General features: G+C 51.6%; 3 protein-coding genes across 7 annotated transcripts in view; 2 read left to right on the top strand and 1 right to left on the bottom strand.

The window, feature by feature from the left end:
* The window catches only part of KIF9 (kinesin family member 9), a 29,677-nt gene extending 11,668 nt beyond the window's left edge, over nucleotides 1–18,009 (top strand). For 3 of the 5 annotated variants that reach the window (XM_074870383.1, XM_074870141.1, XM_074870225.1), the window contains 11 exons: nucleotides 615–683; nucleotides 1,146–1,250; nucleotides 2,584–2,639; nucleotides 4,029–4,119; nucleotides 5,180–5,310; nucleotides 7,250–7,432; nucleotides 9,191–9,399; nucleotides 10,922–11,101; nucleotides 13,100–13,215; nucleotides 15,312–15,416; nucleotides 15,974–18,009. In XM_074870383.1, coding sequence (XP_074726484.1) covers nucleotides 615–683; nucleotides 1,146–1,250; nucleotides 2,584–2,639; nucleotides 4,029–4,119; nucleotides 5,180–5,310; nucleotides 7,250–7,432; nucleotides 9,191–9,399; nucleotides 10,922–11,101; nucleotides 13,100–13,215; nucleotides 15,312–15,416; nucleotides 15,974–16,081 — 1,353 coding nt within the window. In that variant the 3' untranslated portion in view covers nucleotides 16,082–18,009. Of the gene's footprint in view, nucleotides 1–614; nucleotides 684–1,145; nucleotides 1,251–2,388; nucleotides 2,561–2,583; nucleotides 2,640–4,028; nucleotides 4,120–5,179; nucleotides 5,311–7,249; nucleotides 7,433–9,190; nucleotides 9,400–10,921; nucleotides 11,102–13,099; nucleotides 13,216–15,311; nucleotides 15,417–15,973 lie in introns of those variants that run through there. The other 2 variants (XM_074870285.1, XM_074870469.1) reach the window with 2 other exon arrangements.
* On the bottom strand, nucleotides 17,860–19,196 carry LOC141952844 (uncharacterized). Its single transcript, XM_074890777.1, has 2 exons — nucleotides 18,159–19,196; nucleotides 17,860–17,995 (listed from the first exon to the last, which is right to left on the bottom strand). Exons 1-2 carry the CDS (start codon nucleotides 19,194–19,196, stop codon nucleotides 17,945–17,947), a joined length of 1,089 nt encoding a protein of 362 aa, XP_074746878.1. The 3' UTR covers nucleotides 17,860–17,944.
* Nucleotides 19,066–21,675, top strand: part of SETD2 (SET domain containing 2, histone lysine methyltransferase) — a 69,766-nt gene continuing 67,156 nt past the window's right edge. The window contains exon 1 of the mRNA XM_074870002.1: nucleotides 19,066–19,232. Within this exon, the coding sequence (XP_074726103.1) occupies nucleotides 19,195–19,232 (38 nt within the window). The 5' untranslated portion in view covers nucleotides 19,066–19,194. The remainder of the gene's footprint in view (nucleotides 19,233–21,675) is intronic.

The raw sequence follows: 21,675 nt of genomic DNA, 5'->3' as shown, positions 1-21,675 counted from the left end.
GTGGTGTTTAAGGAAGTTATTAAGAAGCTATTGTGCTTTGATACTCAACAGGTCACTGAAAAAGCAGCTCAGTATCCAATTTTCACTGAGCCCCAAGGAGATTTATGTACCCACGCATTTCTGGAAACACATTCTAAATAGCGAAAGCTTGAAGATATTCCATGTTATCGAGAAATTCAATCAAATAGACTGCAAGAGACTGCCTCCTCTGTTAATGTCAGAACTCCTACTGAATTCTGAAGGAAGGGTCAGGGTGGAAGCCTGCATGCTGCTTTGCTTTTAAGATAATATCTCATAGTCCAGAACTTGACGGCCCCTACACTACCAGATCAGGAAAGCATCAAATTAAAAACCAGGTGGCCCCTTTTTTGAGAGCTTAGGCAGGGTCTGCAGGCCGTTCACCCAGGACACAACAGAAGCTGTCCTGTTGGAAGCTGATCAAAGGCAAAGGGATTTCCAGACCCACTGCTTCACTGATGCAAACCTGACAGCGAACCCTGGGGGAGCTGGTACACAGCTGTGATGTTCTCTAGCAGCCAGTTTAATGCTGCTTTTCATAATTTTTTTCTCCAACAGCGTTTAGTCATTTGCTTACCCTTTTGTTCTCCTGCTAGGGGACAGTGAAGGCTTTGGAGAAGGAGATTATTCTTCTAAAGCAGGAACTGGCCTTGCATGACAGCTTGGTAAGGAATAGGCTTGGTAAGGAATAGGAATAGTCTTAGACGGGACCTAGTTAAGGCTTTGTCATGATCTTTGATTTGCGGTAGGATCAGTTAACTCAGTGTCCACTGTGATTGTATTCTTCCTTCTGCTTCCAGCCCTGTCTCTTGGGGTTTAGGCAAAGCTCTGAAGATCCCATGCAGTGAGACTCTGTTGTAGCTTCAGTCCCCAACCGCTGGAGATGGTTTTTTTCAGACTCTTGAAGCCCTCCTCTTGTGTGATTGAAACACGAAGGGGAAGGCATTCCTTTCAGCATGCTTCCCAGTCCCCTGTCCTGTCGACTCAGCTGATAAGAAGTTGCAATCAGAAATTAAACATAAGGCTTCCCCAGGCACAGCAGAGCAATGTCAGGTGCTCGCTGGACTAGTACTTGCTTAGCTTTTTGTAATTCACTGATACTCAGTCGTTCACCTTTTTTCTCTTAGGTAAATCGTTCTTTGGTGACTTATGACCCTCTGACTGACATCCAGAAAGCAGAGATTAAGTCTCAAGTCCACAAATACCTAAAAGGAGCCATTGATGAAATTGATGTAAGTAGCTTTCTAGTGGAGAAGGAGTTAAATACTGATTCCATCCCATTTTACTCCAAGACAGAAGCAATGAAAATGCCTTCTGAAGAGGCTGTCTTTAACCCCCAAAGCACTACAGAATTATAATTTAATTTTTTTGCGTGTTAAGGACTGTCTCTTCGTTTTCATTCCCTTTTTGCTTTTTTCGAAGCTTGAGGAGACTTTTCACAGAATCACAGAATCATCTAGGTTGGAAAAGACCTTGAAGATCATCTAGTCCAACCATTTTCCTCAGTCCTGAAACACTTTGAATTGGTTTATCTGGAACTTCTTTAAAGAATTAATGGCAAAATTTTGCCCTGCCAATGTCAGACTAAATCTTTGCGAGGTGTGTTGCCAAAATGTGTCCAGTCTCTTAGGGACAGGTTCATTAGGGCAGGGTTTCTCAACTTGAAACTGCCCACTGACTGCAAAATGATTGCGAAAACAAGCAGCAGAAGTCCTGCATACACAAATATTCCTGTGGGGGCAAACAGGAAAGCAAAAAAATGTAAGGAAATGAAAGTCATAAATGCAGAGTCAGAGTTACTGTAAAACTTTCATTGGTTGTGAACAGAAGCCACTGTGACAACAGTGCAGAAGTTGCTGTCAGACTGTTTTCCAAACGGTTAGATAATCCTTTAGATTAAACAAAACACTTGAGACACTCCCTCTCCTTTCACCTAATCGTTATCTTCTCTCAAAGTGCTTGTCTCCTTCCTGCAGCAGGCAGGAGTGGAGCGGAATAAGGGCTTACGTGAAGGTGTTTTGGCCTGCAAAATGTGACGTGGGTGGGTGTGGAGCGGGGAAGGCAGAGGAGGATGAAGGAGTTTCACACAGGGAAGGATGTCATCTGCTCATCATCTCCAAAACACAGATAGCAGCATGGCTCCACTGCACTGATTTGTTACCATGGGTAAGAGGACTAAAGATAGTGCTCTGGCACTTCCAAGTACCCAGCCAGTCCTGGGCAGCAGTGAACAGAGAAGTAGTATCATATTCCACAAGGTCAGCAGATGCCATCTGTGTAATTTTAAAATTTTTTGTAAATAATTAATTACCTTGATGGCTGTGCGCTCCGTGGAACTCACCACAGTCTATCAGATTCCTCTCTCTTTAGAAGTCTCCTCAGAGTGAGCAATGGATCCACCTGCAGCCTGACTCTCAGGGGCAGGGTGAAGGTAACTCTCCTTCAGTGTGGATACCCAGCAAGTGGAAAGCAGAGTCCTCACAGTCTGAAATATTTGAAACAGCGCAGCTGACCAGAGCATAGAAATGCTTACCTGTATCTTCACTCTATACATCTCTTCCTCAGATAGTGAACATCAGGCAAGTCCAGGAGGTATTCAAGCAGTTCAAACTGATTGCAAGGTAAGATATCCACGGTTGATGCATTTCACAGTAAGGTTTAGAAATTCCACCAAGCTTTTGTCTGTGATATCACACTCACCATGACATCGGTGAAGAATCGTTATGAAATACGGGGAATAACTTGTAACTGAAAACACAATTCTGGACAAATTCTGCTGGCCTTTGCACACAAAGACTATTGCCTCTAACTTTCCAGTGCTCGTAGGTCATGTGCAAAGGCCCCTGATGGTAAACTTCACTGGTTAAAAAGTCTGCTTGGCAAATACACCATCACTGAGCATAAACTGTGCAGGATCCCTCGTCACGGAGCGTATCTCCCTAGCACAAGGCAAACAGATCAAAAGAAAAACCAGACTCTGTAAGAGGAGATGCTATGAAGTGGTCTCACCACACCAGCATCTAAAAGTCATCAGATTTACTTTTTATTTTAAGAGATCATGTCAAAGGAAGGTCATAAAGCACTTTGGAGGAGCCTGATAAGAAGGCTCCGTGGCTATTTCCAGGGAGGTGCCTGCTGACGTGGGGTGTGGGATGGGAGAACACGTGGAAGAGGTTATTTGAAAATGTCACCAGTGGATGATGAAAGTTGGGTTTTAGGGTGAAGGAGGGAAGGTGAATGGCAGGCTGGAAAAAATCCTAAAAATGAGGACAAGCAGCTTCCGTGTCATGAAATATAAGACAACAAAGAACAATAAGGGCATTAGGGGCAACCCACCAACCTTTGCAGCGGTGGTCTGGCTGGACAGTAGAGGTTGCTACTCACAAGAGTGACATCAGAATATTGCTGCAGAAAATCTGCCTGCCCTCAAGAACAAGTGTCTGTGGTATATCATCAGACTGGGCAGTCAGGCTTTGCTGGGACCCAAGACCAAAATGGGTTTCATGGTAGAATTTTGCCTGATTGGGCAACTTGGGACTCCTTTTATTGTTCTGAAAGAACAGTCTTTTTTAACTTGCAGATTCTCTAACAATTTTCAGTCTTCTAGAGTGTATTTAAGCCTACTGACGATGCTTTACTCATTCCCTTTCAGTGAAAAAATCACCTCAGTTTGAAAATCACTAGGTTAAAGTAAGGTGATAGAAATGAGCAGAGGTAATATTATTTGTTCTGGACCATTGAAAGTTCATGCTAAGTATTAAAATGGCCATCAAAAAGCTTCCATATCTGAGAGGCCTAAAGGGACATTGTAGAACAAGAAAGGAAGAGGAGAGTGGATAAAGGTTACAATGATTATGGGGAAAAATAGAAGGAGCAAGGTGGGGTGTTTGCGAATGAGATCAGAGGGAAAAGGTAGTTTTCTTTGGAAATCTGGTATTGGCAAGTATCACAGGTTTTGGCGTATGAAATAGTCCTTGAACACAATGCTAAGGGGTTGTTTTCTCCCCCAGTCAACAGGAGCATGAAGTGGAGGCCAGATTACGAAGCAAGTACGCTCTGATAGACAAAAATGACTTTGCTGCTGTTGCTGCTGTTCACAAGGTAATGCCTGGTGCTTGAGCCTGGCCCAGAATCCATCTCAGAACTGGTTCCTTTGCTGCTGAAATGTGAATTGCCTCAAGTTCTCAACTTCTCCCCGTTGAAATCTGAAGCTTAGAAATGTTAATGGAATGAGTGTGTCAAAAAACTTGCACAGAGCAGAGGTGCACCAGTTAACAAAGTGGCATTCCTGCTGGTGGAGGACTAGCCCCGTTATCTGAACAGAAGAATTTATTAAATGGAAGTGAAGAAAATATAAACTAGAAGGTGACCTGTCTGTCAATCAGTTGTAGAAGGCAGGGTCAGATCACCTGCCTCTGCTGAGATCCCTCTTAATCCTTATAATTCCCGGAGCAAAGTAAATATATCATATGTAAACCATAAATTCAGATGTTGACTCTATCTTACAGTTCATAATCTGTTTTTCATTACTTATTTCCATCTGCAAAATATTTTCTCTCTGAAGTGGTTATTTCCTTGCCTTGGTTTTACCCAGTAAAGTGGATAAAATAATTATGCAGAATCATATACTTGTCCTGTGGCTTCACTGAAGATGCTTTCAATTTTTTGGAAGAAAGGCACAAGGGAAAATGCAAAGTATTTGTATAACAGTGAAGCATGTGGTCTCTAACAGGCCTATTCAAGTCTTTATTTAAAGAAGTGGAAAACAAACCCAAAACCTGAATTAGGTAGATTTTACTGCTTCATGGCCCCTGTTTTATGGTTGAGGTGATATGAAAAATTGTATAAGAAACATAGTTGCCTTACATCTCTTCATTAAATGAAGACTGCTGAGGGTGCTTTTATTTCTGTGACACTAAACCCAAGTTATTGTCCCCCTAAGTGGCTGAAACATTTGGCATATGAATTTGAGGATAATTTAGGCCCCTGTTTTAGTTTTCACTTCATTCTTATAGATGTGTTGGTAGTGCATACAGATTTCTGGATTAGATTGTACAACAGGATGGAGTAGCTGCTGGGCAAGGGCTGTATGGCTTTTGTGGCCTGGACAGCTACAGATCTGATGCTTCCTGGTCCATGTTTTATTTTTTCCTGTTCCCAGGCAGGTGTGGTTGTTGCGGATGGCCATTTGGTGCAGGAAGAGAATGGACGGGATTTTGGGACTAGAACTGCTTCTTTTTCATCCAGACATGGTGGGAAGAAGAAATCCAGGAAAAGCAATGAGCAACCCAAGTGAGTTTAGTAGCCAGACACCTCTCCCTTTTCTCTGATAATGTGTCGTGGCAGCGACCACTTCTGTTCAAGGTGTGAGGAAGGCAGAGACGAAGTTGGCTTAGCAGCTGTGTGGAAGTTTTTTGTTTCCTCATAGTGCTGGAAGGGTCTGTGGTGTCCTGATGGCCACCTGCCACACCGTCAGGAGGGTGCCAGGGGGATGCGTGCGGCCGGCAGACACAGCCTGCAGCTTTGGGAGGTGTGGCCGTGTGCCCGGGTGGCCAAGAAAGCCAACGGCATCCTGGTTTGTGTTAGAAATAGTGTGACCAGCAGAAGTAGGGAGGTGACAGTCCCCCTGTGCTCTGCACTGGTGAGGCCACACCTGGAGGGTTGTGTCCAGGTTTGGGCACCTCAATATGAGAGAGATCTCGAGGGGATGGAGCGAGGGCAGAGGAGGGCAACGAGGCTGGGGAAGGGCCTGGAGAATAAATCCTGTGAGGAGCGATTGAAGGAGCTGGGACTGTTTAGTGTGAGGAGGAGAAGTCTGAGGGGAGACCTCATCACTCTCTACAGCTCCCTGAAAGGACGTTGTGGAGAGGTTGGTGCTGGTCTCTTCTCACAGGTCATTAGTGACAGAACAAGAGGGAACGGCTTTAAACTGCAACAGGGGAGGTTCAGACTGGACATGAGGAGAAAATTTTTCACAGAAAGAGTGGTCAGAGAGTGGAATAGACTGCCCAGGGAGGGGGTGGAGTCACCATCCCTGGATGTGTTTAAGGGTTGTTTAGATGAGATGTTGGGGGATGTGATGTAGGGGAGAACTTTGTAGAGTAGGGCTGAGGGTTGGACTCGATGATCCCAAGGGGCTTTTCCAACCTGAATGATTCTGTGATTCTGTGGGTAGACCTCTCTTATGGGGAAGATTTACTGTGAACAGTTCATCTGTGTGTCTGTTATGGATGAGCCAAGACCATGGAGGGCTGAGCAGGGTGTGAGCTGAGGACACAGAGGGTGGGCAGGCTTTGAGCAGAAGAGCTGGCAGCCAGCAGACAAGGGTTAGCCTGGGATGGGAGAGGTGGAGACTTGAACACGCAGGCAAAGGGAACAGTTCTGTGATGGTGTCAGAAGACGTATTAAACCTGCAGCTCCTCTTTAAAGGGTTAGGCAGAAGGAGACCTGCTAAGTGAAAAGGGAGGAAGGAACGATGGGCAGAGGAGCAGATAAGGAGAAGAGATTTTGAGAGGGAAGGGGGAACCAGTGATTGGTACTGATCCTTCAATTTATAGAAGTGAGGTCCCTGCATTGGCAGCTTCTACAACTACTTCTGTGGCCGAGAACATCCGCTTGGTTCCTCCCTGACGTGTCCCCTAAATCCTTGTGTCAGAGAGGAGGGGAACCACCAAGGCTTTAATATCCACATGACACGGGGGACTCCTCTGTGCAGTTCTTTTTTTTAGGGAGGTGGAAGGAGATTTGGCAAGCACTTTTCTGTATCTCTTTCAAGTCACACTATCCCCTGCAGACGAGGCTGGTGGTGTTTGTGGAGGTGAGCTGAGGGAGAAGAACAGAGACCTGGGCTTGATTTAGATGTGGGGTTAGGTCAGATCCTAGGGGATTCAGTCTATAGGTTCCTCCGAGGGTTCTCCTGTCTGCAGGTGTGCCTCAATCCAGACAGGGTGGGACTGTTGTCCTTGTGATCCTTCTCAAGAGAGCTAGTCCAGTTTGGGCTGTATTCTGTAGTATTTGCTACACAATTTGCTACACTCCAGGAAGTAAGGATTTGTGAGAACAAGGCTGATCTTAGTCCTTGTCAGTAGATATTTCACTGTAGATTTTGGTAGAAGCTACGTCAGACCGCTAGTTTTTGAATCAGCAGAGCTAGCACCTGCAGTGTGTTTTGGTTCCAGTTTCCTATTATGAAGAAATCAATTAATCTGGTTCTTCTTCTTCCCCCTGTCAGGAAGGAAGGAATCTGGACCTCTCTTTCTGGGAGAGATGTGGGTGATTTTTTACCATCAAAAAGTCAGGTAATAAATTCCACCAAGGATCTGGATGTGAGAGAGGGAGCAAGGAACCAGGATACAGCAAATATTGACACAGAGCTCTCAAAGCCAGCTCCCGTGGAGGATTCCCAGCGGCCCAGGTAAGCTTTCCCTTTGCCAGAGGGTTGTTTCTACCGGCGTGATTGCATTGTGTTCCCCTTGTACAGCTGCCTGCTTCAAAGGAAAGAGATTTGCAGATCTTCATGACTCAGATGCAGAAATACATTGAAGGACAGCAGTGGTTGTATGGACACCTTGGGTACCAAAGTACCTTGGTGGCAGTCATCTTCTCCGTCTGCTTTGAGCTCTGCTCTGGCCAGTTGCTCTATTAATTGTAAAGTCTCTGAAAATTGCATTACTCTTTACCCTTTGGTTAGTAGTAAAAGTGCAGAGACACCTCAAAACCCCACACAGTCATGAAAATGGGTCAATAGCTGCACAAGATCATGGCAGGAGGTGCCATATCAATATGGAAGAGTGGAGAATGGCCAAAAATGCAGCAATGTGCCAGTCATCTTGTGACAAGAATTTAGGACGGGAGGGCAGCGCTGAATTGCATTTCATTCTGGGTGGGGTAAAAAATGCTAAGGGTACTGAGACGAAGAAGTCTTTGCAGGAGGATGAGCTCAACAGCATGAGGCTGTTCGACTCAGAGGAGCTCAGCCAGGACCCCACACAAACCAGTCTGGGCACCATTTCTCCCATCACCAGCCATCTTTTCTCGCTGAGAGCTCTCCAGCTACAAGCAATGCAGCTCTGAAGCATTATGAGCACCTCCGCTGCCTGTGCTGTGGGTGACCAGTCCTTGCTTGTTCGTGCCTCTCAGGGAGAGCATCACCGTGAAGCTGTCCCAGGAGAATTTACTCCTGAAGCACCTTAACATGTTATCATGTTCCTCCGTGCCCTCTGCATGCGTTTTACTATTCTTCTAAATGTCCTGTGGCTGGCAGGGAAGGCTGCTGCTGCAGCTGCAAAAGGCACAAGCCAGAGTGCTTAAAGTAGCTCGGTAGCTGGCTGTCAGAGCTGTAGCTGTGGCACTCTGCCCAGCGGCCGTTGTTTACAGTGCTTTGCCAGCAGTTTGGCACGGAAAGCAGCTTCACGCAGCCTTTGAGGAGTTTGAAAATGCCCTTAAGAGTTCAACCAGGGGAAGGCAGTACTCAGAGTTTTGCTTTGACCGGTCTGGAGTGGGGAATGTAGAGACCTGTAGCTACCTTCTGCTCACCAAGACGAACCTTACGCAGCACGGAGCAGTGTCTGTGGGAGTGTGACGTTCACCTGAGGGACTCTCCTTTTGCCCAGCCTGGTTTGTGTTGAAGTAAGAGCTGGTGTTCATGGGGGCACATTTGCATCAAAGCCATTTCATAGAAAAATCAGGATTGACACATGCCGCTTTGAATTCAGTCTTTCTAAATAGGCAAGACTTAAAAGCCACGGGCAGCAGCGCTGTAGAGCCAGCCAACACACGCAGCTATGGGGTTTGGTTGGCAGAGGCCACTGGTCTGTGCTGGGAATCCAGTGAGGAAAGAGCAAAGGCGTTTCTGTTTAACAATAGGGAGGAACAGTATTCATTTTTTCTGAAAATTCAGACTATTAAAGGTCCACTTTCCAGGGAAAACTGACTTCTGAGGCATCTCCTGAGGAATGTAAATAACTCTTTCTGCTGGGAGAGGTACTGGGGGAAAGAGGGTACGAAGGTTGGCACAGAGACGGTACCAGGGTGCAGCTTGCACAGCGAGATCCTCAAAAGGCCCTTTGAGATGCCATCAGCTACGGCTGCTCCCATGCACTGTGTCATGCTGCAGGGCAGAACAAACTGACCTCCCCATGTCTGGGTGTGTTTTCTTTGAATTCTGTTGCAGCTCCCCTCCATCCAAGCCAGTGGCATTTGAGCAGTTTAAGGAGGAGTGCGGAAGTGAGATCAGCCGCATCTTTAAAGAGAACAAAAGCATCCTCCTTGCCAGGAAGAAGAGAAGCAGTGCAGTAGCGCAGAGGATCAACTTCATCAAGCGGGAGATGGAAGGCATCCAGAAGGCTCTGGAGGCTCAGAAGCAGGAGCGGTGGCAGGAGGGTAAGTCGCTGTGGCCAGCAAGAATCTGACAGAAGAGAGGAGCTGCTGGTTTCAAAGCAGTTCTGGTGACCTTTCAAAGCACTAGACCACCACTGCTGCTTGCCAGGGCAGCGGGGTAGGCCGGGTTTTATGCCCTAGCTCTGCGGCTGCACTTGTGTTTTGCCACCTGAGTCCTCCACCTGAGTCCTCCACACTTCAGCCTCCTTGAATCATGCTACTCAGGCTTTACGCTGGTGAGGTGAGCTGCAGTCTGGCTGACTCCTCGCCCCACGCTGTGATGGATTCGGCAGCGTACTGCTGACAGATGCAGGTCAGAAATCATGAGTGGCAGGCTTGCCCTTACTGTGACATCTCCTGCATCTCCTACAGCTTGATCTAGATTAGAGTCTGGTTTATGCAAGTCAGAATCCCAAACTGCAAGGTACTAGAGGAAAAAAATGGGGTAAGTGCCTTCCTACTTTGTTGTGGCAAGATGATTTTTAGGTGGAATATGCCTGGATGAGACTAGGAAGTGTGGCAGGTTTCGTGCTCCCTGCAGCAGGGCTCCCAAGAGTTGGTGCTGTTGCATTCTGCAGAGGAGTGGAGAAGAAACAAACGCCTCTGGGCGAGGAGAGGAGTCTGAAACAAATGGCTTTAAGAGCAGAGTGGTCTAGAGTGCTCTGCGTGTGAGGGCAAGGAAGTAGCAGTGGTGTTCCTTGCATGCAGGGAGGACCGCAAAGTCTGTGAAACTACAGCCTTAACTATTGCCAGGTAATTAGCGGGAAATAACAGGGAATGAGAGAGAATGATCAGCAGCAAGCAGGCCCTGACTGGTGAGTGAAGGCCAGAGTCAGGCCCAGAGTGCATGATGCTCTACTGGTTTCCATTTCTCTTTCTGTAGAGAGACTTTAATGACCACCCCATAGGGTCTGATCCTGAAGATGCAAAGCTTGTTTGGCTAAACGATGAGCAAATCAGCTTGAATCCGTACGGAAGTGAGGCTCTGTCTCCAGGGACTCATTGCTTCTTTTTATGATAACATCTGTCCACCGGTGGGTTATTGTGGGTGCTGGAAACCACAGGAACAAAATGCTCTGAGGGAAACCCAAGAACACGAGATGTTTATCACAGGGAAGTAGCACTGGCTGAACTGTCCCCAAAGGGCTGACCAGCCCTTTGTCTCAACCCCCCTGACCGTGGCTGCCCAGGGAGTTTTCCAGTAGGAGCCATAAAAGCCCGAAGCGATACCCAGCAGCAGGCTGTCATGTGGGTGTCTTTCTGCAGAGCCTGGTCCCTCCTCTTCATCTGCACATGTCCCAGTTGTGGGGGGACCGATGTCTGAGCAGGTTCAGGAGTTCAGCAGTGATTTCTGCCCCACACCACTCCAACACTGTATTTGCAGAAAGCCTGTCTAAGGAAATGTCAGTTGTGTGGTTAACCTCAGTATAACTGGGTAACTACTGTGTGGTTCAAAGTATAATGACTGTTCTTTGTCCCTCTCCACCCTCATGAGAAACCTTCGTTTCCCTTTCTTACCCTCCAGGAGAGTATGTTGATGAGAAAGGACAGATCATAATTGATGAGAAGGAGTTTTCACTCATCATGAAGCTGAAAGACCTGAAGGAAGAATACAAGTCTGGTTATGCTGAGCTGCAGGACCTGAAGGCAGAAATCCAGTACTGCCAGCGTCTGGTGAACCAGTGCCGGAACAAACTCATTGCAGGTACTGGCTCGCCAGGGCTGTTTCTGAACAGCCCCCAGTTCAGCTGGGCTGCTCGACAGCAGCTCAGCACTGAAGCACTTCACAGACGTGTCGTGAAAAATAAGCCAAGTCCATCATCCTCAGTCCTTTTTCCTGTTGCCTTCCAGGCTTCTTTTTTATTGATGATTGGGGGTGGTTTTTGACATTCCACTGAATTGCTGCAGATTCTTTCTCACAGATAATGACATACTGCTCCTTGGTCACACCACTAGATGGAATGCTGTGGGTCAGAGCCTTTCACAATGAAGCTGACAATAATCACAGACTGCTAGAATGGTTTGGGTTGGGAGGGACCTTAAAGATCATCCAGTCCCAACCCCCTGCCCCGGGCAGGGACACCTTCCACTAGCCCAGGTTGCCCAAAGCCCCGTCCAACCTGGCCTTGAACCCTTCCAGGGAGGGGGCAGCCACAGCTGCTCTGGGCAACCTGTGCCAGGGCCTCACCACCCTCACAGGGAAGAATTTCTTCCTTATATCTAGTCTGAATCTCCCCTCTTTCAGTTTAAAACTGCTACCCCTCATCCTATCCATACACTCCTTGATCAAGAGTCCCTGCCCAGCTTTCCTGTAGCCCCTTTAAGTACTGGAATGCTCCCACTGATGGCCCTGGCTCTCACCCTTGATTTAATTTCATAGAAATGGTGGCTAAGGACCTGCACTGGGCCAGGGCTTTGACTCTGGTTTGCAGATGTCTCCTCTGCACCCCTGTGAGATTCACGTTCCAGTGCTGCAGCACGGGTGCCTTGGCAGGAAGCAGAGCTGGGTCATTTTAGCGTGTTCTTCACCAGCACCACCCTCGTGGTGATGAGTCACACCTCTGCTCAGGGTGATCCATGCAAATCCGTGGTGTGCTCTGCTGCAGGCTGCTTGGTTTGAGACGCTGGTAACGGGAGCACAGTGCTGCTGTATCCCCGGATTTGTCCCATACGATGGAAGACAGTAGGTGTACGAATGCCCGAGCCCCGAGCGTTTGGATGCTGTGCACATGGCAACACTTCATTTTTTTTACAGGCTTGCCAGAGCACAACTTGTATCCATCAGTGCATCCCACGCTGAAAGAAATGCATGGCTTGTTCCAGGAGACAGGACCAAATCATCATTTTGCAGAAACTTTGCCACTAGTTTGCATTGATTGGATCTGGGTTTGGCATTTTTTGGGTGCTCCAGATGTTTGCTGTTTGTTTAAACATCCAGGCACGGACTCACTCAATATCCGTGTCATCCCAGAGTGAGGAGGTCATTTCAGCTAAAATCGGGGTAAAAAGTCAGTGGTGTTGCATCATGCCCAGCCTGCCCAGCGCGAGCAGGGCTCTTTGTTTAACCTTGTTTGTCCTTCGTGGCTCCCCCAACAGAAAGCAGCTCCGTTCCTGGGGTCCCTCCTGGGCAGCACAGCCTTCTTCAGGGGCTCCCTGGGAAACGTGCCAGAGGAACAGAGCAGAGCACAACCCCTCCGCAGCGGGTGGTTGGGAAATGCCCAGTATTAATCCAGGCAGAATTCCTGCAGCTCCGCAGCACCTGCTGGGTGTTATCACAGGCTATTACGGGATGGAAAGCTGTGCTGCTTTAGCATTTGGAATTGAAATCTGACCCCCAAGTGTGCTGAGCACCCGAAATGGCTAGTTCCAGGCTGGTGGCTGCGTGTCCCCAGCACGCAGGGGCAGTGCCATCTCGTGGCCAGCCACCTCTTGGGCTGCACAAGCCCAGGGGACTGTCCCCAGGGCCAGCCGCCGTGGCCCAGCCACCTCCCAGCGCCAGCAGCCATGCCGGCTGACAGCCCTGTCCTTTTTAACTAACTTTTCTAATAGTTTGAAACTCAGGAGCGTGGAGTTCTGAGGTCCTGTCTGAGAGTTGAAGAGCACCGAGGGCCCCTCTGATCCACAGGCAGGGAGCCAGAAGCAATCCAGCCTTGTCTCCTGGGTCATTACAGCCCTGTTTATTGCCCCCTGCTTTGCTTTGCAGAGTTTGAGATCTGGTACAACGAGTCCTTCCTTATCCCCGAGGATGCGCGGGAAGCTCTGAAGCCCGGTGGCAATATCAGACCTGGAATGATTCCCATAAACAGAGTCATGTGCCTGGTGAGTTGTTCTGGCAGCTCTGCTTATTCTCCTTGAGAGCCACACGTGGCACGGTAATGCCTGTGGGAGGAGGAGGGCACGGCAGCTCTGCTCCTTTCTCTAAGCAGAGTGGCTGGCATTAAAATGCTATCTGCCTTGGTGCAGAGAGCAACTATCTGGAGATACATCTTGTTTTCATGTTAGCTTTACCGTTAAGAGGCTAAAATAGGACAGAGTGATTGAAGCACTGTCATCTGCTGACTCTCAGTAATCAGGCAAACTGCCCAGAGGTGCGAGGGGTAGTTGGGAGGCTTGTTCCCAGCCTGTAGGATCTGCAATGTTTACAGCTGAACTATTGTGTTTCGTGTTGTGGCAGTTGGTACTTAGCCAGCCCTCTGTTTAGAAACCACCCCTTTGGGGTACCCAGGGTCTTTTGTCATTCCTGACAAAGCACATTTCTCATTGACCAGACTTCTTTGCATTATTCTCCTCTGAAGTCATTCCAGGTTTTGCCCTTCGTTGTTAAATGTCAGACTCCAAACCTCCTCCCTGTTCGACAGGAACACGGTAGCAGTCCTGCTCACTCCGACAGCCAAGGGGGGAGACCCCACCCTGGCTGGGAGGGAGCAGCAACCCTTTGTTTGCAGGTGTGTGTGCCCCCTTTCCAGCCAGCGTGTAGTGGGGGACAGCATGGCTTTAGCTCTTTAGAAGGAAAACAGACAGGGAACTCTTTTTGTCTCCAGGTGTCTGATTATTTTGACTGTAAAGCTCAGTGAAGCATTTCCTTTACTCCCTTCTCAAAAGACGTGTGAAGAGTTTTAAAGCTGATCAGGCAGCTTCTTCCCATCCTACTGAATTATTTCCCTTGAGGGTACGAGTAACAAACATGATGTGAGGGGGGAAAAAAAGAAAAAAAGTAGTGAGTTTAGTTTTGAACAGAATGTTGTGATCTACCAGACTCTGGAAGATTTCAGATACAGGTGCAGACCTGTACAGGAAAGAGCAGAAAAACCCCAACCCAAACCCCTTTGGATAAAGCCTGATGAGCTCAACAGGAAAACCCTGACTGCCTGCACGGGTCCAGGATGTCACTCTTTGGGGAAAAGAGGAAATCCATCACTAGTCACTTTTACTAACTCAAGTTAGTAATTCTTTACTAACTCAAGTCAGTGTATTCATAAAAACTCCCTTAATGGTTGCCAGCCCTGGATTTCTTGTCGTGACACCAATCAGAAGCCCAGAGATGAATGAAGCATGCCCTTCAGCAGCGCTTGGCAGCTGTCAGGTTGTTGATGTTAGAGGCAGAAATCTTCAGGCGGAGGGTAAAGTGGCCCTGCTCACGTTGCTCAGTGCTGGTTTCTCCCCTTGATCCCTTTACTGGGCAGTTCACTGCAGCTTCCCAGTGAGTGTCACTGGTCATGCTGAGGCCCATACCAGTCTGGGAGGCAACCACCTCATTTTTCTCTGGAGGTTTGCTTCCTACTTAGAACTATTTTCCCTGTTCCAGACTGGCTCTTCGTTTACTGTTCTAACCCATTTCTTCAGGGTGTGCATCTTTTACTCTTGGCTTGATTTGGTTTGGCCACCTGAATTCCCACCAGAATTTCACTGTCACCTTCTCCAGGCTACTCACGAACCACCGCAGAAGGTGACCTAAGAATCTGCTGGAGCTATTCTCAAATCCAGCATGAAAACGTTATAAACAAACTGATATCTTAAAAAATTATATTTCATTCAACCCATGTTCCTCTTCAGCGTGCTCCTGCCTTCCAGATGGTTCCCTGGAGAAGTGTGAGCATGGACATCAGCAGGCTGGGCTCAGGGGGGACCACGCTTAAGCTCAGACTTCCTTCACGCTGTGAGATTACCTTGCAGCGGAAAGGAGACTGGGCTGTGGGTAGTTAAGGCAGAGCGTGGCTGTGAGAAGGCAGCTGAGGAAACTCCTTTGAGGCTTTCACTTGCAGATGGATGTTGCTAAAAGCCCTGCCCGGAGTCTGCTCACCTAAGGTGTGGGAAGGGAGGACCTCTCGCTTCGGAGAGCTTGTTCAATCGGTTGAGCTCTGTGTCTCCAGATGTGTGTTTTTCACACGGAGCGGGGTCTGTCTGTCTGCTGGCAGGAGGAAGACGAGCAGGACAGGTTTGAGCGGATGCAGGAGACAACGCTGCCAGCCTGCCCAGCTTCCGTCTCGTTCTACAGGGCGAAAACGAAGACGGATCAAAAGGTAATCTCAGCTGGGCCCCGTTCCACGTACCCCTGCCGAGGCGCGCTGGGAGAGCGAATTTCGGCCGTAGCCTTTTGAAAGATGCTGGTTTGGTTCTGTAGCACAACTCTTTGAAATGTTTTTTGTCTCTGGCTGATGTAAAGACCCCACCCCGTGCTGGTCTGCTACAAAACAATCTCGGTGCTTCCCACTTCTAGTTCCTTCCTGGCAAAGGCTCACCATAAGACACCACTGAGGCCCTGAGCTTAGCAGGACTTCAAAAAGATCGGGTGTTTATGAGTAACAGGGCTGCACAACTACAGCAGTAGTTTTAAGGAAAACATCTCAAAACCAGCTCTTCAGTGCTCGGGAGGAGAATTTCCCAGGGCTCCTCGTGCTGCCCTCCTCGGGATCTGCCACAATGCTGGTGCGATGGGGCTCATTTGGGCAGTTTTTTCCAGCACCACTTGGGCAGGTGGTGGGTTTTTTTTGTCAGGAAAAAAAAGCTTTTACAGGTGAGAATTCTGCTCTGAAAACTAAGTTCACATTAATGATTCTTTTTGGTTTTTCGTTGCCAGCACACGTACACCAGAACCATGTCATCCCTGGAGAAAATGCGCAAGAAACCTGGGCTCATCACAGCTGCTGGGAAGAATAAACCCCTGTCGTTTCTGCATGTCATGTAGCAGATTCGGGCTCAGCCTGGAACCCAGCCCTCAATAACCAACGTCACCTCAGAAAGCACCTTGTGTTCATGTCCACAACAGATTTATCAAAAATAAACAGTAGGAAAAAAAAAAAACCCCACCCAACTTTTGCGCAGCTAGAGTGACAGTTATTGGTAATCAAAGCTGCTGCTTGGACAGGAAGCAAGCCAGGGAGTTCCAACAGCAACGCTTGGTTTTTGGAGCGTCTCTGGAAAACGCAGCGTTGTGACCGAGAGGCGGTTGTGGGCAACCTGGGCTGCTTCTGCCTCCCTCCTTCCCGGTGCCAGGGGCAACAGCCTCCTGGGCTTGTTCTTGCCCAAGTGTCAAGACACATCTTTGCTAGTTTCATGCTCTCAGGGTGGATCCTGAGAAGCCAAGTCTAGGTGAGAGCGAGTCCTCCCGTGGACGGAGTGTTTGCCCTCCTGGAGAGAGGAAGGGGCTGGAGAGGCGCCCGCAGCAGAGGAGCGTTTCCACCACCACCAGTTGATGGCTGGCAGCCTCCCCACCCCAGCGCAGCCGCAGTAGGGCAGCGTTTGCCCGCTGCTGTCCGGGAAGGTGTTTCAGATCCAGAGTGAGATCCCGGTGCCCAGCAACTGGGAAGCTCCGGAGGATACCGTGCTGCTTCGCCAGGCGCTGGTATCTTCACCCGCTGAGCGGAGCGTGCTGAAGGCCTGCTGGAAGTCCTCCTCCTCCTCTTCCTCCCCTAGCACCAGCAGAGGTGGGAGGCTGACTCCAGCTTGGCACACGCCAGCGAAGTTTGTACACCACACATCCAGCCACGAGGGTCCCATCTCCTGCTTAAAGGAGCTCTGGCGCCTGGCTCCTCCTCGGGGTTTCCGCTTCTCATCCCTGCAAGGAATAAAAGTGTCATCCACGATTTTTATGTCTGCTACACATTTCGGGTGGTCCTCGACGTTTGCCCTCTGCTGCTGCAGCCAGCGGGTGCTGCTCGCTGGAGCGGCGAACGCACAGGGTCTGGCCTGAGTTCAGAGCCACCAGGAGTCGCTTCTTTATCCCCCCAGGAGGTCAGGGAGCCCCAAAAGCTTTGAAATTATTTGGGGAGTTGGAAGAATCATGCTGTAAGCCCCAAAACGCAGCACCTGTGATCTGCGGCCACCGGCTGAAGCCTAGCAAATCACAGGGATTACTGGAAAACCCGCTGGCACAGCACTGGGGTTACTGGAAAACCCGCTGGCACAGCACTGGGGTTACTGGAAAACCTGCTGGCATTTGGCTGGAGCTTTACGGGGCGACGCTGGCTGGGCCTCACCGAGCGATGAGATGGGGGACAAACAGCCCCCGCTGCCAAAACTGGCACCAGCCACGGCAGGAGCATCCTGGGTCGGAGGTTTTCCACGTGCCGCGCCCATTTACACTGGGAAATTAATTAGCCCGAGCTGTTCGGTTTGGTTTAATTTGTTGCAGCTCACTCATATTACCAGCACCTGCTCCCTGGAAGTGCCGTGGATAACAGCCTAGAAATCACCTTTTCTTTGTAATTATCCGTTTTCAAAGGCTTATAAAGCTGCTGGGAATTCAACCCAGGCTGAACTTCCCAAGAAAACACTTCCACGTGCACCGAGCTCAGCCTTCCCTCGACCTTCTCCTCCATCCACCCCACCTTTGCTTCCCCCTCGTGCTTCTGCGTGGGTGCTGCTCGGTGCCACCCACCCCATCCTCACGGAGCCCTGCACCGTTGCTGCTCACGCCGTGGTCCCAAATCTGGACAAGAAATCTCAAATTTTGGATGCCGCAAATGTAGTTTTGAGGCTCGCGCAGGAGCGGAAAGGTCCTACCGCACCCCGAAAGCAGGCAGGTATCCTGGGGTGCTCCGGCAGCGCCTCACTGGAGGAGCTCTTCCCGGGGTTTGGGAAGTTGGGGAAATAAAATGACCTGTGAAAAGACGAGAGAGGTTTTTTAGTGATTTTGTGGCGTTTCTCTCTGAAATGTGGCCTGGGGGCCGGCAGGGCCTGGGGAGCTCAGTGCTCTCCTTAGAGCGGGGGACTGGGGTGGGCCCGGGGGGTGATCCCAGGGGTTGTCCTGGGGTGCCAGTGACCTGGGAGTGATCCTGGGGTGCCGGTGATCCCAAGGGTGCTGATGTCCGGGGCTGAGGGTGATCCTGGGGTGCTGGTGATCCCTGAGGTGTTGGCGTCCTGTGCTGCCCAGGGGTGTCAGTGACCGCGGGGGTGATTGGGGAGTGCCGGTGATCCCAGGGGTGATCCCGGGGGAGATCCTGGGGTGCCAGTGGCCTGGGAGTGATCCTGGGGTACCGGTGATCCCTGGGGTGTTGGCGTCCTGTGCTGCCCAGGGGTGTCAGTGACTCCAGGGGTGATCTGGGAGCGCCGGTGATCCCAGGGGTGATCCTGGGGGTGATCTGGGAGCGCCGGTGATCCCGGGGGTGCTGATGTCCGGGGCTGAGGGTGATCCCGGGGTGCCGGCGATCCCTGAGGTGTTGGCGTCCTGTGCTGCCCAGGGGTGTCAGTGACCCCGGGGGTGATCCCAGGGGTGATGTGGGAGCGCCGGTGACCCCGGGGGCGCTGAGGGTGATCCTGGGGTGGGGGTGCAGGAGGTCCCGGGGGTGCTGTCGATCCCAGATGCCTGGGGCGCCGGTGTCCCGGGGGTGACCTCGGAGTGCCGCGGGTGGTCCCTCGGTTGGTGCCGGTGATCCCGGTGCGATCCCAGCGAGATCCCGGTGCGGTCCCAGCGATCCCGGGCAGCTCCCGGCGGGGCCGCGGCCGCTCCCGGTGCGGTCGCGGTGAGATCCCGGCCTGTCCCCGGCGGTGGCGGTGCCGCTGCCCGCCCGGGGGGAGCGGAGCGGCGGCGGCGGCGGCGCGGCGGCGCGGCGGGGAGGAGCCGGGCGGCCGGGGCGGACTCGGCGGCGGGCGGCGGGCAGGGCAGGGCAGGGCACGGCGCGGATGGCGGGGCCCCGCCGGCGGCCGCTGCAGCGCGGGGCCCGGCGGAGGATGTGAGGCGGCGGCGGCGGAGCCGAGCCCCCGCCGGGCTCGGAGGGCGGAGAGGGGCCTCCCCCGCGGCGCGGCCCGGCCCTGCCCGCCCCAGGGGCCGCGCCTGCCCCCGACAGCGCCCGCCCGACCATGGGGGACTTCTACGACCCGGAGCACCCCACCCCGGAGTAAGCGCGGGCCGCGCCGCGGCGGCCGCCCCCGCCGCTCCCCACCCCCGCCGCGGCCTGAGGCCTTGCCGGCCCCGGCCGAGCCGCGCCGCGCCGGGCCGCCCCGCGGGGAGCCGCCGGGGCCGGGGGGTGCGGGGGGGAGCCGGGCCGAGGCGCTGCCGCCGCTGCCGCTTCCCTCCTTCCCTCCCCCGGGCGCGGCGGGCGGGCCGGCGGGGTAGGCCGCGCATCCCCGGCCTTGCGTGAGCGTCGCGGCCGGGCGCCGGCGGGCGGCGGCGGCGGAGGGGGGGGGGGGAGCGGGGGGGGCGGTGGCGGAGAGCGGAGCGGCGGGCGCAGCCGGCGGCCGGGGGTGGCGGGGCCGCCCCTGCTCTGCCCTCCCGGCCCTGCCCCGGGCAGAGCGGCGGGGCCCGGGCCCCCGGCCCGGCGGGGAGTGCGGACGTGTCCCGGCCTCCCCGCGGGGCCATTTTTCCGCACCTTTTTTATTATTATTATTATTAATTATTATTAATTTCCTTTCTCCTGATGTGTGGAGGAGTCACCGACTCCTGTCTTTATTTTCGCTCCTTGAATCCTCCTCGCAGCAGCCCCCGGCCGGCCCCTGCCCTGACCCCATTTTCTGACAGGAGGAAGGAGCCAGGCCAAGGGGGGGGAGAGCGGCCTAATGGCCGGTGAACTCCGCTTCTCCTCTGCGCTGGGGATTTTCCCAACACCCCCCCGACACCACACCGGGGCCGCCGGCCTTAGCGCTTCTTCTGTGCAGGCCATTCAGTTCTGCTGGGAGCGGTGGGGTTTCTCCCCCCCCCCCCCCCCCCCCCCCCCCCGCCTCCTTTTCTTGTTGATTCTGAACGCTATTTTTACATTTTTAGACTTCCTTCACGAAGGACTCGGGTGCTTCCTAAACTTTGGCTGTGGGGTGGAAGGAGGCAGACACCCGGCGTGTAGCACACCTCTGTGCAATGCTTGGAGCGGAGGCAAAGCTAAAAATGGCGTGTTTTGAGCAAGGACGACAGAGCAAACCTTTTTGAGCAAATGCTACGAGTTCTGTCTGTGCCCACCTGGAGCAGCTGAGGATCTGTTTCGACTGAAACGATGCCCGTGGCCGAGCCTTCTAAAATTAGTGAGAGACGGAGGATTTCATTTTGAATCCAGGCTGTGTTTTGCTAGACCCGACTCCTGACTTTCTCCCAGGACGGGATAGCCTGGAGCAAACGCTGCACCTGATTTACGTGAGCTTAACCCTGGTGGGGAGCGACGGTCCCGTCCTGAGCGACCCTCAATCAACTCTACTATCCGTCCAAAAAGTTTTAGCCTAATTGAGATATTTTATCTTTTTAGTTTAAGAGTGTGAGCGAGCCTGTCCTGGGAGGCAGCAGTGGCATTTGGTGTCAAACCAAGTGTCACACCGAGCTGGATGGTTAAAAGTGTTATATCACACTGCTGCTTGTTGTCTAAAAAAGTCTTGAGTGTCACAAAGCTGGGCTGCTTAAAAAAGCCAGAGTGGTTTCTCTTAACAACTTTTTGAAAGAAATACTAATTTATTGGTTTGACTTTAGGGTTTTCTTGGGGTGTGCGTTCTGGTTTGGGACTCTGAAGGCTGTCAGGAAGCGTTCAGATGTTTCTAGGAGCCGTGTTTCCCCGCGTCTGCCTTGAAGCTCGGTGTTTCGCTGCGCCTCTGAGTCGCGTTTGCCGCTTCGTTAATGGCGTGTCTTATCGAGGACGCGCTTGTCCCAGTGCGTGGGCTTTTAGCTTGAGAAGAGGATTATTTGCAGTAGCTCAGCGATGGTTTTCTTCGGAGGTGGGGGGTACTCCGTGGTTCGCTCCTCGCTCTCGAATGTCACGATATTAGGAATGCGTCACACGGCACGTTCTGGGAACCGGTTGGGTATTTCCAAATCACGGGTGGCCGCCGCGGTGGAGAGCGCAATTAAAAACAAACCCTGATGGCTGGTGGGACGTTTGCTGGAGATGGTGGCTTCCCCTCGTCCTGTACCTGCGGGGGGGTGTGATGAAGAAGGATGTGCATGGCTTGTTTTTCGGAGGAATTGATTTTGTAGCTCACAGCGTTGGAGTTGTACTGCTGTGAGATGTGGGGGCTTGGAAAGCGTTGGTCGGAGCTTGGTAAATCAACAGGCTCAGCCTTATTTTCCATGGAAATTATTCACAGAATGGTTTGGGTTGGAAGGGACCTTTAAAAGGTCATCCAGTCCAACCCGTGGGCAGGGACGTCTTCCACTAGATGAGGTTGCTCAAAGTCCTGTCCCGCTTGACCTTGAACCCTTCCAAGGACGGGGCATCGTTGTTGCTGAGATGGAACTCCACGCAGGCTGTAGCGGTGGGGTATTGAGTTGGGGAGCTGAACTACAGGCAACTTGAGTACGTGCTGGTGGCGTTTACCACATTTTTCCGATTAGCAAGGAAACTCTGGCTGATGTGAGCCTGGTTGGTC

This window comes from Strix uralensis, chromosome 1, assembly GCF_047716275.1.
Source record: "Strix uralensis isolate ZFMK-TIS-50842 chromosome 1, bStrUra1, whole genome shotgun sequence".
NCBI lineage: Eukaryota > Metazoa > Chordata > Aves > Strigiformes > Strigidae > Strix > Strix uralensis.
Note: the sequence above shows the minus strand (reverse complement) of the source record. Positions and strands in the feature narration are given on the sequence as shown.

What these genes read in the sequence shown, in the direction of transcription:
- LOC141952844 (XM_074890777.1), bottom strand. Translation starts at nt 19,196, where the DNA reads ATGGTCGGGCGGGCGCTGTCGGGGGCAGGCGCGGCCCCTGGGGCGGGC. An exon ending in CACCCCAGGATCACTCCCAG is followed by an intron (nt 17,996 to 18,158) that starts GTCACTGGCACC and finishes GTCTTTTCACAG; the next exon opens with GTCATTTTATTTCCCCAACT.